At 43.4% G+C, this 15663-nt stretch overlaps 1 protein-coding gene across 2 annotated transcripts in view; it reads right to left on the reverse strand.

Moving 5' to 3' along the window:
- pit (probable ATP-dependent RNA helicase pitchoune) overlaps positions 1-15663 on the reverse strand; it is a 341853-nt gene that overhangs the window by 49946 nt on the left and 276244 nt on the right. For both annotated transcript variants that reach the window (XM_080282378.1, XM_080282377.1), the window contains one exon: positions 3618-3786. In XM_080282378.1, coding sequence (XP_080138504.1) covers positions 3618-3786 — 169 coding nt within the window. The remainder of the gene's footprint in view (positions 1-3617; positions 3787-15663) is intronic.

The following is a 15663-nucleotide window of genomic DNA, read 5'->3' on the forward strand; positions in this document are numbered from 1 at the left end:
AGAGATATAAGGCAGAGCAGTGGATGTTGCAGTGGCCCTAATGAGAGAAGGCAGCATTTGGAAACTTCTTGCATTGTTGCTTGCACAAGTTGCAGATGATACTGAATTATTAAGTGAAAATGAGGGGGAACTGCAAGGCTTGGTGAATGGGTTTGGGAATGTAAGAAATGGAATCTACAGGTGAATGTAGGGAAGAGTAAAGTTATGGTCTCTGAGAGAAATGAAGTCACTGAATGTACAGTGCGGCTGGATGATGAGGAAATGGAAAATGTGAGTGCGTTTAAGTACTTGGGTAGTGTGATAAGTGAGGATGGAAGTTTGGATAAGAGCCTGAAAGGGTACAGCAAGGAAATAAGGTTGCCGGTTCTTTGAAAGCAGTGATGAGAAAGAAAGAAGTGAGCAAGGAAGTAACAAGTCACTGCATGACAGTATGTACTGTGATATCAACTCTAATGTATGGAATTGAAGCTTAGACCCTGTTAGAGGACAAGAGTCAAGAATGAAAGCAGTGGAAATGAGTTATTTCGGAGTTGCATGTGGAATTACATTGAGAGACAGACTGGCAAATGAGGAAGTAAAGGGGCACTGTGGTGGGGATGTGGATGCGATAGAAAGAGTTAGGAGAAATACACTGGGGTAGTTTGGCCATATGGAGAGGATGGAGAGCAAGAGATTAATGAGGAGAGTGTATGTGAGTGAGGTGGAAGGGGGGAGAGGGAGGGGAAGTCTGAGAATGAGATGGAGGGATGGAATGGAAAGGTATATGAGAGAGGAAGGGTGTGAGCTGGGGGGAGGGAAATGAAATGGTGGGGGACAGAGTGACATGGAGGCGATTTGTTTGTGGCCACACCCTTTACAGGATTAAGGCATCTGGAAATTGATAGAATGACAGACATACTGCTCTTATCATTATGTAAATTATGTGTGCAACAGCAGCATTATTCAGTGCAAAGTACACTGTTATTCAAAGCTCATTGGTGTGGCAAGCATGTAACTGCTGATATGGTGGAGCTAGCTGAAGTGTGATGTGAAATACATGACTGTTGTTTTTAGGTATGCATCTAAGTTTCATGTCAACTATGTTTATGTTGTTAAGGGTGGATGCTGTAGTGGTTCATTTGAATATGATGACTGTTGTCCACTGTGGTCTGTGAGGGCTAGGATTTCATTCATGTATAATGATACTTTCTGTTGTTGTTATGATCCAAGAAACCGGCAATGCCACAGGAAATTCATTCATTCATTTATCATCCAATCTTACATTGCCCCAAGAGGAGCATAGAAGCCTGGGGTTGGGCAAGTTGGTCTTGACATTTAAGATGAGAGTGACTTGCCTCGCTCATCCCTGAGTGGCATTACATAAGCAATAAACCCTAGCCACCCCTTGGATATAAACCTTCACTGGCTCAATCCAACTGAAGCACTGTAATTACCCACCGAACCACAAGGCGCCAAAATTTGATTATGTGATTATCACTCGGCATAGTAAATGGTTTCCTGGTGTACAGAAAACCGTTTGGCTTGTCATTCAGTGTAGAGTCACCCATAGGCAGAAGGAAGAGGAATGAATGAAGGAAAGAAAGACAGAAGAGGGAGTGTAAAGTCACCCTTAGGCAGAAGGATGAGGAAAGAATGAAGATGAAGTAAAATTTTCCCTCCAATAGAGTCAAGAATTCATATGCAGATCCTCTGATGACAGTCAGGTAGCTTACGTCTGTGTTTATAATTCATTCATTCATTCATTGCCAGACGCCATGTATCCCAATCGGGGTGGCCAAGGGCTTAGAGTTAATTGTTTTACAGGGAGGGGCACTAATCCTCCACCTGTGTTTATAAGCTACTTCAATTTGCCACGAACAAGTGGAAGATTCCCCTGTCCCTAATGTTGGCCTGAAGGGGCAGGGCAGCCCCTTAGGCCGGGCGCACATTGAGACGCAAGGCAGCACAGAACAGGGCAGACACAGGGCAGAGCAGGGCAGGGCAGCATAGGCGTGGTGCGCACATTGGCTCAAGCAGTCTGTCGTCCTGTGCTGTACTGTGATCATTTGCATTATTACAATCCAGTGGTACGAGCTCTCTCTCTCTCTCTCTCTCTCTCTCTGTCTCTCCACACACATACACACACACACACACACACACACACACACACACACACACACACGATGCAACGGCACACAGCAACAGTCAAATCCGTATGCTAATTCATGATATTAATTTTCATACAGCAATATACATACCATCGTTATACTGCAGAGTTCTTGCAATATCAGCCCATATCTCGTCCTTGTAAGATCCCTTCATGTACTCAGGATAAGTAGTATCATACAATACTTTTTGTTGGCGGACAGCCTCTATAAGTTCCTCGGTGGATGACATCGTGAGAACTTACAAAATGACTGGCTGTGCCACACGTGTGCAGGAAACTGCGTTTCAAAGGCTGCGAGGCACAGGCTAACACAGGTCTGCAGCTGTGCTGTGCTGCCCTGCGTGACAACGTGCGCGCTTACATTTGAAATAGTGAGATGCAGTTTTCTGCCCTGCTCTGTGCTACGTCGCCTGTGTCGCCTGCGTCTCAATGTGCGCCCGGCCTTAACAACAGAGCATGTAGAAGCTGTTAATCTCTCTCACAGCACATCCAGTGGAGCCAGTACGATTTAAAATACATGATATCCTCACCCTGCCCTAGGGTGGGAAAGGTCTGGATGATGATGATGATCTTTCCCACAGTACATCCAGTGGAGCCAGTATGATTTAAAAGAAGCATAAAGTCACAGGAAAAAGGAGATGGAAAAAAAAATCACTTGAGCTATGTCATGAACTGAACTCCAGTCTTCTGTCTGTGCCACAATCAGGTTAGCCCCTTAATGGCCCCCGAGCATAAAAAGATGCCATGTGGTATGAATGCCACAAGCATCAAATAAGTGCGATCTATTAAAACCTGTGAACAATTAGGGCACAGGTAGCATCAGTGGTATGTTTTCATAAACATACTCTACCAACCGAAGCATGCAGGCAGTCAGTTTATCTTGTATCTTATCATCTATTGGTCTACATGCTATTGGGAATAAAAAAAAAATGGTCCCAGGGCAGATCTGTGGTGCACATGAATGTACAGTAGTGCCTCACAGCCACTGAGGACTCTGCCATTTCTAGTTTTATTAAGAACTGACAGTGTGGAAAGTTGCCTTACTGTCTTCTGGAGATTTGAGGTTTGATCTCCATCACAGTATATGTTGATGAATATTACCTATGGTTGCTGTTGTCGCCTATGATTCATCTGAATATGAACCCACTGGACTGTAGAAAAATGGCGATTGCAGCTGGGTTCTCCCTGATATCTTTTGTTGACGTTATAAAGAAGGGCTGCCTGTACTGTGAGAGTATAGTGCACTGAGGTGTGTTACAGTGTGAGAGGCAGCAATATGATGAAGACAGCGACAACCGTTTGTGAGTTGTATTTTGAGCTGGTACTGAAGTAGACAAGGGTGATGGCTACGTCACACTGCTATGGTGAATTCACAGAAATCCCTTCCCTAAGAATATTAAAAGGGTATGGAAATAATGACAGTATTGACAAATTCAAAAAAGACTGAAGACCATACTATGGTTATTTTTACCTGAGGCTGGATATTGGCCACTTTGCCCCAGGTTATGTCCATGGCCTCCACTTTAATTTTGTGGGCCTTGAGGTATCGCACGAAGCCTATCTCCTCCTCCTGCACAAAGAGAAGTGCATGGCCTTGACCTCCGGCACGAGCAGTCCTCCCCACACGATGAATATACTCTCTGAAAGATACAAAATAACATAGTAAGGGAAATCCCACAGGCAATGATCAGCTACATGCATAACTTATACATACATCTTTCAATAAACCCAGCTATCACGTAACACTACTACCACCATCACCACGAATAATAATCAATAATAAAACAACAATAATAATAATAATAATAATATTATAACACTAATATTATAATAATAATAATAATAATAATAATATTATAATAATAATAATAATAATAATAATAATAATAATAATATGGAGAAATAGAAGAAGGGAAGGATGGGAGGAAGGAGTAGTTGCATGGAGAGTGGAAAGGTTACAAGAGGTTGAGACAAAGGCAGAATATAAGAAAGATGTGGAGGAATGACTGGGTAAATATGAATTGGAACAGATGGGTGACGTGGAAGATGTGGGCAAGATATTCACAGAAAAAATATGTGCAGCATGTGATGTGGTGTGTGGGGTGAAGAGAAGATGGAAGGGGGTGCAGGGAACAGCATGGTGGAATGAAGAGGTGAGGCAGGCTGTGGCACAAAAGAAGACAGCATACAATGAATGGAAGAGAAATAGGGGCGTGGAGGAAGTTGCGAGGCAGAAGAAAGAATTATGTGTAGAAAGGAAGAGAGAGATGACAAGATAAGTAAGAGAGAGTAAGAAGAGAGTGGATGAGGAATTGGGAAGGAATTTGAGTGTAATGTGGAGGGACTGTAAGAAAATGTTCTGGAAAGAGGTGAAGAGAGTAAAACAGGGTGGCAATGCAATTAGTAGGGGCGTAAAAGATAAAAATGGTAGATTACTAATCCAGAAGGGAGAAAAAGTGAGCAGAGGAGAGAACACTTTAAGGAACTGTTGAACACAGAGAATGGAAGTAATGTGAGTACAAGTGGTTGGGGAATGGCTGGGAGAAGGAGAGAGGTGAGAAGACAGGAAGAAATCAGTATGACAGAAGTTGTGGAAGCAATGAAGAAAGTCAAATTGGGGAAAGCCCCAGGAATTGATGGAGTGTATGGTGAAATGCTGAAGCATGGGAGAAAGATAGTAGTAGAATGGATGTGGAAGATGTGCAGATTGGCCTGGGAGGAACGTAGAGTCCCGGAGGATTGGAAGTCAGGTATAATTAATCCCTTGTACAAAGGAAAAGAGGAAAAAGAAGTGTGTGGTAATCATAGGGGCATTTGTCTTCTTAGTGTAACAGGAAAAGTGTATTGTAGGATACTTATTGACAGAGTTAGGGAAATAACAGAGGAATTAGTTGGTGAAGAACAGGGAGGCTTTAGGAAGGGAAGAGGCTGTGTAGATCAGATATTCATTCTTAGATCTTTAGTGGAAAAGTCTCTAGAGAAGGGAAAGAAGTTGTGTGCGGCGTTCATGGATTTGGAGAAAGCATATGACAGGGTGGATAGACAAGGATTGTGGAAAGTATTAAGAATATATGGAGTGGATGGGAAGTTGTTGAATGCTGTGAAGAGTATGTATGATGGTGCTAAGGCTACAGTGCGTATGGATGGTGAACTGAGTGAATTTTTCTCTTTGAAGGTTGGGTTGAAACAGGGATGTGTCATGTCTCCATGGTTGTTCAATCTGTACATGGATGGGGTGATAAAAGAGATACAAGGTAGGGCAGTGGATGTTGGAGTGGCCCTAGTGAGAGAGGGTAGTGTTTGGAAACTCCTTGTACTGTTGTTTGCAGATGATACTGTGCTGTTAAGTGAAGATGAAGGGGAGCTGCAAGGCTTGGTGGATGAGTTTGGGAGAGTGTGTAAGAAAAGGAATTTAAAGGTGAATGTAGGGAAGAATAAAGTGATGGTCTTTGAGAGAGGTGAAGTCAGTGAGTGCACAGTGAGGTTGGATGGTGAGGAAATGGAAAATGTGAGTACGTTTAAGTACTTGGGGAGTGTGATGAGTAAGGATGGAAGTTTGGAGAGTGAAGTGCTTGAAAGGGTATGGCTAGTTCCTGATCATCCCACCTTTGTTGAACTTTTTCAGTGTCTCAGTTACACAGAGAGTAGGCCAGCATGCTCTCCAATACAAATTTCTCTAACTATCTACACCAAACTACATGCACAGTACACACTACACTTCCTTTTCCAAAATTCAAAAAAATCATGAAGTCTCAACACTCTGCCTCGAAGTCCCGGGGGGGGGGGGGGGGGGGGGGGGGGGGACCATAAATGCCCCCACCTTCCACCCCTCTCCCGGTGACAGCTTGAGCTGCCTGGAACCACAGTCTGACTCACTTCTTCTTCATTTCTGCAACATTCGCGACCGTTCCTCAAACTTTCGCTCTGTTGAACATCACCTCTCCTCCTCTAAACCTCACCTTTTCTTTCTAACTGAGACTCAGCTGTCTGAGGCAACTGACAGCAAACCCTTTTCTGTATCCTCCTACTTTCTCTATACTCATTTCAAAGCCAAAGGTGGCTGTTGTGTATATATACGCAACGACTTATCTTGCTCTCATGTTCCTCAACTCGATTCTTCTGAATTCTCTACACTCTGGCTTCGGCTTTCCTGTCATTCTCTGACTAAATATATCTGTGCTGTTTACTTATCCCCTAATTCTACTATCAAAAATTCTTTGACTATTTTACTTCTACGATGGAACACATTCTATCCATTTCTCCGTTCGCTGAAATCTCCATATTAGGAGACTTCAATGTTCACCACCACCTTTGGCTCTCCTCTCCTTTCACTGATCCACCTGGTGAACAAGCCTACATCTTTTCTACACTTAATGACCCGGAGCAGCTTGTACAGCACCCTACCCATATCTCAGACCGCCTTGGAGAGAGCTCCAACATACTTGACCTCTTCCTTACAACTAATCCTTCTGCCTACACTGTTAATCTCTTCTCTCCGCTGGGCTCCTCTGATCACAACCTTATCACCTTAACCTGTCCTATCACTCCGGTACGGCCTGTGGACCCTCCAAGGAAATGTCGTCTATGGCATTTTGGAGCCGCGGATTGGGAGGCCCACAGGCAGTACTTCTTTGTTTTTCCATGGAATGATTATTGCCTCCATGGCCGGGAGCCATCTGAGTGTGCCATGCGCATTACGGAGGTTATTCTCTCGGGCATGGAAGCATACATTCCTTTCTCATATCCTTTGTCTAACACACGAAATCCTTGGTTTAATCACGCTTGTTCAAATGCTGTCCGCAACAAGGAGAGGGCCTACAAATGGTACCGGATCCAACCCACCCCCAAATCACATCATCTTTACGTTTCTGCCCGGAATCGTGCTTAGTCTGTTCTTCGCTCTACTAAAAATAATTTCATCCGTACTAAATGCTCTAAACTCTCCAACTCGAATTCTTCCCACTCCTTCTGGCACCTTGCCAAAAACCTTTCTAACAACTTTACTTCTTCATCCTTCCCTCCTCTTTTCTACTCTGATGGTTCTGTAGCTATTTCTTCTACTAATAAGGCAGATCTCTTCGCACAGACTTTCTCCTCCAATTCCACCTTAGACAACTCCGGTGCTGTTCCTCCATCACTTCCCCCCACTGACTTCCTCATGGCTGACATTAAAATTTCTTCAGCTGATGTATTTTCTCCCATCACTGGCCTCAATACTAACAAGGCATATGGGCCTGATGGAGTACCTCCTGTTGTTCTCAAGAACTGTGCTTCTGTGCTTACACCCTGCCTAGGCAAATTCTTTTGCCTTTGTCTATCAACTTGTACCTTTCCTTCTTCCTGGAAGTTTGCTCTCATTCTGCCAGTCCCAAAGAAGGGTGACCATTCCCAACCCTCTAACTATCATCCAATTGCTTTAACGTCCTGTACTTCAAAAGTTTTTGAGTCAATTCTCAACAGAAAAATTTTAAGGTATCTTTCCTATCAGGACCTTCTTTCTGATCGTCTGTACAGGTTCCGTCAGGGACGCTCCACTGGCAATCTTCTCGCCTACCTTTCAGATTCCTGGTCATCCTCCTTTCAGGACTTTGGCAAAAGCTTTGCCATTGCACTTGACATCTCAAAGGCTTTCGATCGAGTCTGGCATAACTCTTTAATTTCCAAACTGCCCTCTTACGTTTTCTATCCTTCTATCTGTGCCTTCATCGCTAGCTTCCTTTCTAATTGTACTATAGTCGCTGTTGTAGATGGCCATCGTTCTTCTCCTAGATCTATCAACAGTGGTGTTCCTCAGGGCTCTGTCCTATCACCAACTCTCTTCCTTTTATTCATCAATGACCTTCTAAGCTGTACATCTAACCCTATCCACTCATACGCTGATGATTCCACTCTTCACCTTTCCATTCAGTTCCCGCAACGACCATCTCAGCAGTTACTTCCAAACAAGGGATGAGGCTATGGCACACCTAATGTCTGACTTGGCTCGTATCTCTGACTGGGGTAAAAATAATATGGTTGTTTTTAATGCATCTAAGACTCAGTTCTTACACCTATCAACCCAACAAAATCTTCCACAGGTATACCCACTAATGTTTAATAATATTTAGCTTAATCCTGCATCATCCTTGAACATGCTTGGGATTTCATTTACTCGGGACTTATCTTGGAAAGATCATATTACATCTCTTGTAAAATCTGCTTCCAAGAGATTAGGTGTGCTAAGCCGACTCCATTCTTTCTTTACCCCTGCACAATTGTTGACTCTATACAGGGGTTTTATCCGCCCCTGTGTGGAGTACAACTCTCATGTGTGGGGAGGCTCCCCACATACAGCTCTTCTCAATAGGGTGGAGTCAAAGGCTTTTCGTCTCATTAACTCTCCTCCTCTTACTGACTCCCTTCAACCTCTGTCTCTTTGCCGCACTGTTGCATCTTTATCTCTTTTCTATTGCTACTTTAATGGTCACTGATCCTCTGAACTGTCTGCATGCATTCCTCCACCTCTTCGACAGTCGCGTAGCACCCATCTAGCAGCAAACTCTCATCCTTTTTCTGTTCAACTCTCTAATGCAAGAGTTAACCATTACTCCCAGTCCTTCATTTAAGCAACAGGTCAACTCTGGAACTGTCTCCTTCTGTATGTATTTCCTGCTGCCTATGAGCTCCAGTCTTTCAAACGCAGTGTGTCCAGGCATCTCGAAATGATCGGATCTTGAATTTGGCTCTCTATTGTATTTTGTTTTTCTCTTGGAGGGAACTGTTATTGCGGGCTCATGGCCTTTGGTTCCTTCTTCCACAAAAAAAAAAAAAAAAAAAAAAAAAGGAAGAAAGGTTGCTGGTTCCTTGAAAGCAGTGATAAGAAACAGGGAAGTGGGCATGGATGTGAAAAAGTTGCTGCATGACAGTACTGTGATACCAACTCTGACGTATGGAAGTGAAGCTTGGACGTTGCTAGAAGGACACAAGTCAAAAGTGAGAGCAGTGGAAATGAGTTATTTAAAAAGAGCCTGTGGTGTCACATGGAGAGACAGGCTGACAAATGAGGACATAAAGGAGCGTTGTGGTGTGGATGTGGATGTGATAGGAAGCGTTATGAGGAACACACTGAGGTGCTTTGGTCATGTGGAGAGGATGGAGGGTGAGAGACTGAGGAGAGTGTATGTGAGTGAGGTGGAGGGGGGGAGAGGGAGGGGAGGCTAAGGATGAGATGGAGGGATGGAGTGGAGAGGTATATGAGAGAGGGGGGTGTGAGTTGGGAGCAGGCCAGTGAAATGGCAGCCGACAGGGTGACATGGAGGCGATTTGCTTGTGGCCACCCCGTATGGGATTTAGGCGTCTGGCAATAGATAGGTAGATAGATACATAGATAATCCATCCATTTATCCATCATCTAAACCTGTGTTGCCCCATGAGGAGCACAGAAGCACAGGCCCAGGCAAGTTGGGCCTGACATTTAAGATGAGAGTGACCAGTCTCGCTCATCCCTGAGTGACACTGTGTGAGCAATAAACCCCAACCACCCCTTAGATATGAACCAAAACAGGCTCAATCCAGTTGGAGTGCATTAGTTACCCACTAAACCTCCAGGAGCCATAATTTGGTTATATGGCTACCACCCAGCGTAGTAAATGGTTTCCTGGCATACAGGAAGCCATTTGGCTTGTCACTCAGTGTACTGTAGAGTCACTCACAGACAGAAGGAAGAGGAAAGAGTGAAGGAAAGTTAATGACATGAGAGGAAGGAAGGAAAGAAGAAAGGAAGAGAGGAATGGGCAGCCACCCAAGAGCAGCACTACAGCAAGTGAGTGGATAGCAATAATAATAATAATAATAATCATAATAATAATAATCATCATCATCATCATCATCATCCTGACCTCCTTGCCCACCCTAGGGCAGGATGAGGAGTAGCAATGTCCAGACAGCCTAAGTCTGCCCAATTCAATGGGCCATGCTTCCATTCACTCATCATTCAAGCCCACAGAATCCTGGCTCCATCAAATAGACCAATAAAAATTTCACCACGTTCTGTAGCTTTACATATATATCTATGTGACAGAATCAATCCAAACGCTGTCACATTAAAAAGGGGTGCCAAATCCCTGGTTATGCGCTTCTCCACAAAAAATTCATCCATCCAGCTCGGTCTCTTGTCAGTCCCTTAGCCTCACCAATGTCCATACCTCTCTTCCTCACACACCCATCTACCATATCCCTCCACCTTCTTCTTGGCCTACCTAGCCTCCTCCCTCCTTCAAATTTGATAAGATATACCTTTTTTACCACTCATTTGTCATCCACTCTCTCCACATGACCAATCCATCTCAGTACACTCTCTTCGATTCAGATGTCCATAGACATCCTCACTCTGCATCTTTCACAAATCACATTATTCCATATCCTATCCACTTTCTGTACTCCACATACATTACTGAGCAGTCCCATCTCCAATGCTCCTACTCTTGACTTCTCATTTTTGTGCCACACCATGGTTTTACATCCATATGTTAAAGCTGGCACTAATACTCCTTCATGTAAGCATCATGCAGCTGCAACACTCAAGCTTCTGTTTTTTATCATGGCCTTCATAGCACCAGCTACTTCCCTTCCTTGTGTCACTATACTTTCCACTTCTTATGCACATTTTCCTCTCTTTTCTATCACTGTACCCAGGTATTTGAACTCTCTCACCAATTCCAGTCTCTCTCCATTCACTGTTACATCACAGTGGGAGTCATCTTCTCTCAATAACCATCACTTTACTCTTTTTTACATTTCCTTTTAAGGCACGATGCTCACTGACACCTACAAAACTCTGCACTTGTCTCTCAAGTTCTTGTCTGGTATTTGCAAGTAGCACTGCATTATCAGCATACAACAAATTTGAGATATTCCATCCATCACCATTCATTATCATTGCCATCCCTCTCTCCATTACTTGTGTTTTTACTTCCCTCATCATCCCATCCATATGCATATTAAACCACCATGGGAACACCATACAACCTTGTCGCACACTCACACTGATCATGAACCAATCACTTAGATGCCCATTCACCCTTACACACGCCACACTACCATCATAAAAACTCTTGACAGCACCTAGCAGTTTACCATGTACACTGTACATGTGCAAAATATTCCACAATCCTTCTCTGTTTACTTTGTCACATGCTTTTTCCAGATCCATAAATGCCATAAACACCTTAGTCCTTCTCACATGCCTTCCACACTACCTGTCTTATGGCAAATATTTGATCCACACATCCTCTGCCACTCCTAAAGCCACCCTGTTTGTAATCACTAGGACTCCTGATATCTCTCTTACTTTATAATAATTCATCATATACCTTCCCTACCCCACTCAATACACATGTTATGATATGTCTTGCATTCAATTCGTTCACCTTTATTTTTGGACAGGAGTACAATCACTGCCTTTTTTCACTCTACTGGCATAGTTTCACTCATCCATGCCGTCTTACATATCTCTGACAAGCACTTCACTCTGCTTTCTCCACTACACTTAATCATCTCTGCATACACCTCAACTCCAGCTGCTTTCCCATTTTTCAACAGAATCACGGAATTCACCACCTCTGCGAGTGTCACGATTCTTGGCACTGCATTCCTTCTCTATACTTCCCCCAAACCAATCATGTTAACAGTCACTTTGTTCTCTCCATTCCCACTCATCAGACTCTGAAAATATTCTTTCCATCTGGTCCTTACTTCATCCCCATTGGTTAATACTCTACAACTTCCATCTTCCACACTTGAACATTTCTTTCCACTGTCACTTGTAAATTTCCGCACCTCTTTCCAGAATAACTTCTTGTTTTCAGAGTACTGTAATTAGCATTCATTTTTCTTCCTAGATCATCATTTGCCTCCTCTTTTCCTCTTCACTTGTCTCCTTATATGCTTCTTGATCCGGCTACTGTATATTCAATGCTTCTTTCAACTGAAACCCTGGGCTGTATCCACTCTAGCCACTTCTTCCTCTTTTCCTCCTTGCTCCCTTGACCTCTTCACTCGACTATGCCGTATCTTCCTTATTTGTTGTTACTCATCACACACTGCTTTAGCATTCCTAACTAAGCAATAATAATAATAATGATAATAACAATAATAATAATAATAATAATAATAATAATAATAATAATAATGATAATAATAATAAAAATGATGATAATAAAAGATTAGGAGAAATACACTGAGGTGGTTTGGACATGTGGAGAGGATGGAGAATGAAAGACTGACTAAGAGGGTGTATGTAGGTGAGGTGGAGGGGGGGAGAGGGAGGGGTAGACCGAGGATGAGGTGGAGGGATGGAGTTGAGAGGTATATGAGGGAGGGGGGGGTGAGTTGGCGGGAGGGGAGTCAAATGGTGGGTGACAGAGTGACTTGGAGGCGTTTTGTCTGCGGCCACCCTTTGCGGGATTAGGGCGTCGGGCTATAGATAGATAGATAGATCTTAAATGTCAGGACCAACTGCCTAGCCCTGGGCTTCTATGCTCTTCATGGGGCAAAGTACGATTGGATGATGGATGGATAATGATAATAATAATCTATCTATTGCCAAAGGCCTTAATCCCATAAGGGGTGACCGCAAACAAATCGCCATGTTGTCCTGTCCCCCGCTATTTCACTGACCTGCTCCCAACTCACATCCCCCTCTCTCATATACATACCTCTCCACTCAGTCCCTCCATCTCATCCTTGGTATCCCCCTCCCTCTCCTCCCCTCCACCCCACTCACATACACTCTCTTCGTCAGTCTCTCACTCTCCATCCTCTCCACATGGTCAAACCACCTCAATGTGTTTCTCCTAACGCTTCCTATCACATCCACATCCACACCACAATGCTCCTTCACTTCCTCATTTGTCGCTCTGTCTCTCCATATGACTCCATATGCTCCTCCCAAATAACTCATTTCCACTACTCTCACTCTTGACTTCTGTCCCTCCAACAAGGTCCAAGCTTCATTTTCATACGTCAAAGTTGGTATCACAATACTGTCATGTAGTAACTTTTTCATTTCCATGCTCACTTCCCTGTTTCTTATCACTGCTTTCAAGGTACCAGCAATCCTTCTTCCTCGTTGTACCCTTTCAAGCACTTCACCCTCTAAACTTCCATCCTTACTCATCACACCACCCAAGTACTTAAATGCACTCACATTTTCCATTTCCTCCTCAACCAACCTCACTGTATATTCACTGACTTCACTTCTCTCGAAGACCATAACTTTACTCTTCCCTACATTCAACTTTAGATTCCGTTTCTTACTCTCCCAAACTCATCCGCCAAGCCTTGCAGCTCCCCTTCATCTTCACTTAACGACACAGTATCATCTGCAAACAACAGCACAGGGAGTTTCCAAACACTGCCCTCTCTCATTAGGGCCACTCCAACATCCACTGCCCTACCTTGTATCTCTTTTATAACCTCATCCATATACGGACTGAACAACCATGGAGACATGACACATCCCTGTTTCAATCCAACCTTCAAATAGAAAAATTCACTCAGTTCACTATCCACATGCACTGCAGCCTTAGTACTTTCATACATATTCTTCACAGCATTCAGCAACTACCCATCTACTTCACATATTCATAATATTTTCCACAATCCTTGTCTATCCAACCTGTCATATATTTTCTTCAAATCCATGAAGGCCACATACAACTTCTTTCCCTTCTCTAGGAACTTTTCCAATCAACCGTCAAAAACCAGACTGCTTAGGAAAACGGTACAGTAAGACCTCACTATAACGGACTAATTGGGGCCCAGACCATTCTAAAACAAAGCAAAATTCCGATAAAAGAGATATCCAGACCTCCCCCTGCTATTCCCAACTTTTTCCGATTTATCATACATTAAACTGAATCGTATCAAAGGTTTTTAACCTTTATACTCTGGACTTAAATTTCGCGGCACCTCCAGCATGTGTGCATAAAAAACGGGTGGGAAATTTTAAATTGGTCTATTTTGTTTGCTATTTTATGCAGCTCCTGTGAGAAGAGTAAAGAATTTGCAAGATAGTGAGAAAATGGCAGAGTATAAGAGCATAGTGGAAGAAAGACTGGGAAGGTATGAGCTAGAGCAGATGGAAGGGGTGGAAGACGTATGTAAGATATTTACGGAAGAGATAGGCACAGCATGTGAGGTGGTTTGTGGAGTGAGGAGGAGATGCAAGGGTGTGCAAGGGACAGCATGGTGGAATGATGAGGTGAAATGAGCTGTGGAACAAAAGAAGAAGGCATATAGTGAATGGTTAGCAAGTAGAGGTAGGGGAGAAGATGAGAGAGAGAAGAGAGAGGTATATGTGAGTAGCAGAAGGGAGGTGAAGAGACTGGTGAAAGACAGTAAGAAGAAAGTGGATGAAGAGTTTGGGAGAAATCTGAGTGTGAAATGGAGGAAGAGTAAGAAATTGTTTTGGAAGGAGGTAAAGAAAGTAAGGCAATGTGAAAAGGGAAATAGTAGGGGAGTGAAAGATAGGAATAATAGATTGTTGGTGGAGAAGAGAGAGAAATTGAGGAGATGGAAGGAGCACTTTGAGGATTTGTTGAATGTAGAGAGTGACAGCAGTGCGAGTATAAGTGGTTGGGGAATGGCTGGGAGAAGAAGAGATGAGAGGAGGGAGGAAGAGATCAGTAGGGTGGAAGTAGTGGAAGCAATGAAGGTTGGGAAAGGCCCCAGGAATTGATGGAGTGTGTGGTGAAATGCTGAGGTATGGGGATGAACTTGTTGTGGAATGGATATGGAAGTTGTGTAGATTGGCTTGGGAAGAGGGAAGGGTTCCAGAGGACTGGAAATCAGGTATATTTGTTCCCTTATATAAAGGAAAAGGGAAGAGAGAAGTATGTGGTAACCACAGGGGTATTTGCCTTCTTAGTGTGACTGGTAAAATATATGGTAGAATACTCATTGATAGGGTTAGGCATATGACAGAGGAGCTAGTTGGAGAAGAACAAGGGGGATTTAGGAAGGGAAAAGGGTGTGTAGATCAGATATTTGTTCTAAGATGTTTAGTGGATAAGTATCTAGTGAAGGGAAAGAAAGTGTATGCTGCCTTCATGGACTTGGAGAAAGCATATGACAGAATAGATAGGTAAGGTATGTGGAAGGTATTAAGAATATATGGAGTGGAGGGGAAATTGTTGAATGCTGTGAAGAGTATGTACGAAGGAGCTAGGGCTACGGTGCGAGTGGATGGTGAGCTGAACGAGTTCTTTGATCTCAATGTGGGACTGAAACAGGGTTGTGTGATGTCTCCATGGCTGTTTAATATATACATGGATGGGCTTGTAAAGGAGGTGCAAGGTAGGGCAGTGGATGTGGAGGTGGCTCTAATAAATGAGGGTGAGATTTGGAAGATTCCAGTGTTGCTGTTTGCTGATGATACAGTATTGCTGAGTGAAGATGAATGGGAGTTGCAAGGTTTGGTGAATGAATTTGGGACAGTGTGTAGGAAGAGGAATCTGAAAGTTAATGTAAACAAAAGT

This window comes from Coenobita brevimanus, chromosome 93, assembly GCF_032717465.1.
Source record: "Coenobita brevimanus isolate Jiangsu-jjx chromosome 93, ASM3271746v2, whole genome shotgun sequence".
NCBI classification, from domain to species: Eukaryota; Metazoa; Arthropoda; class Malacostraca; order Decapoda; family Coenobitidae; genus Coenobita; species Coenobita brevimanus.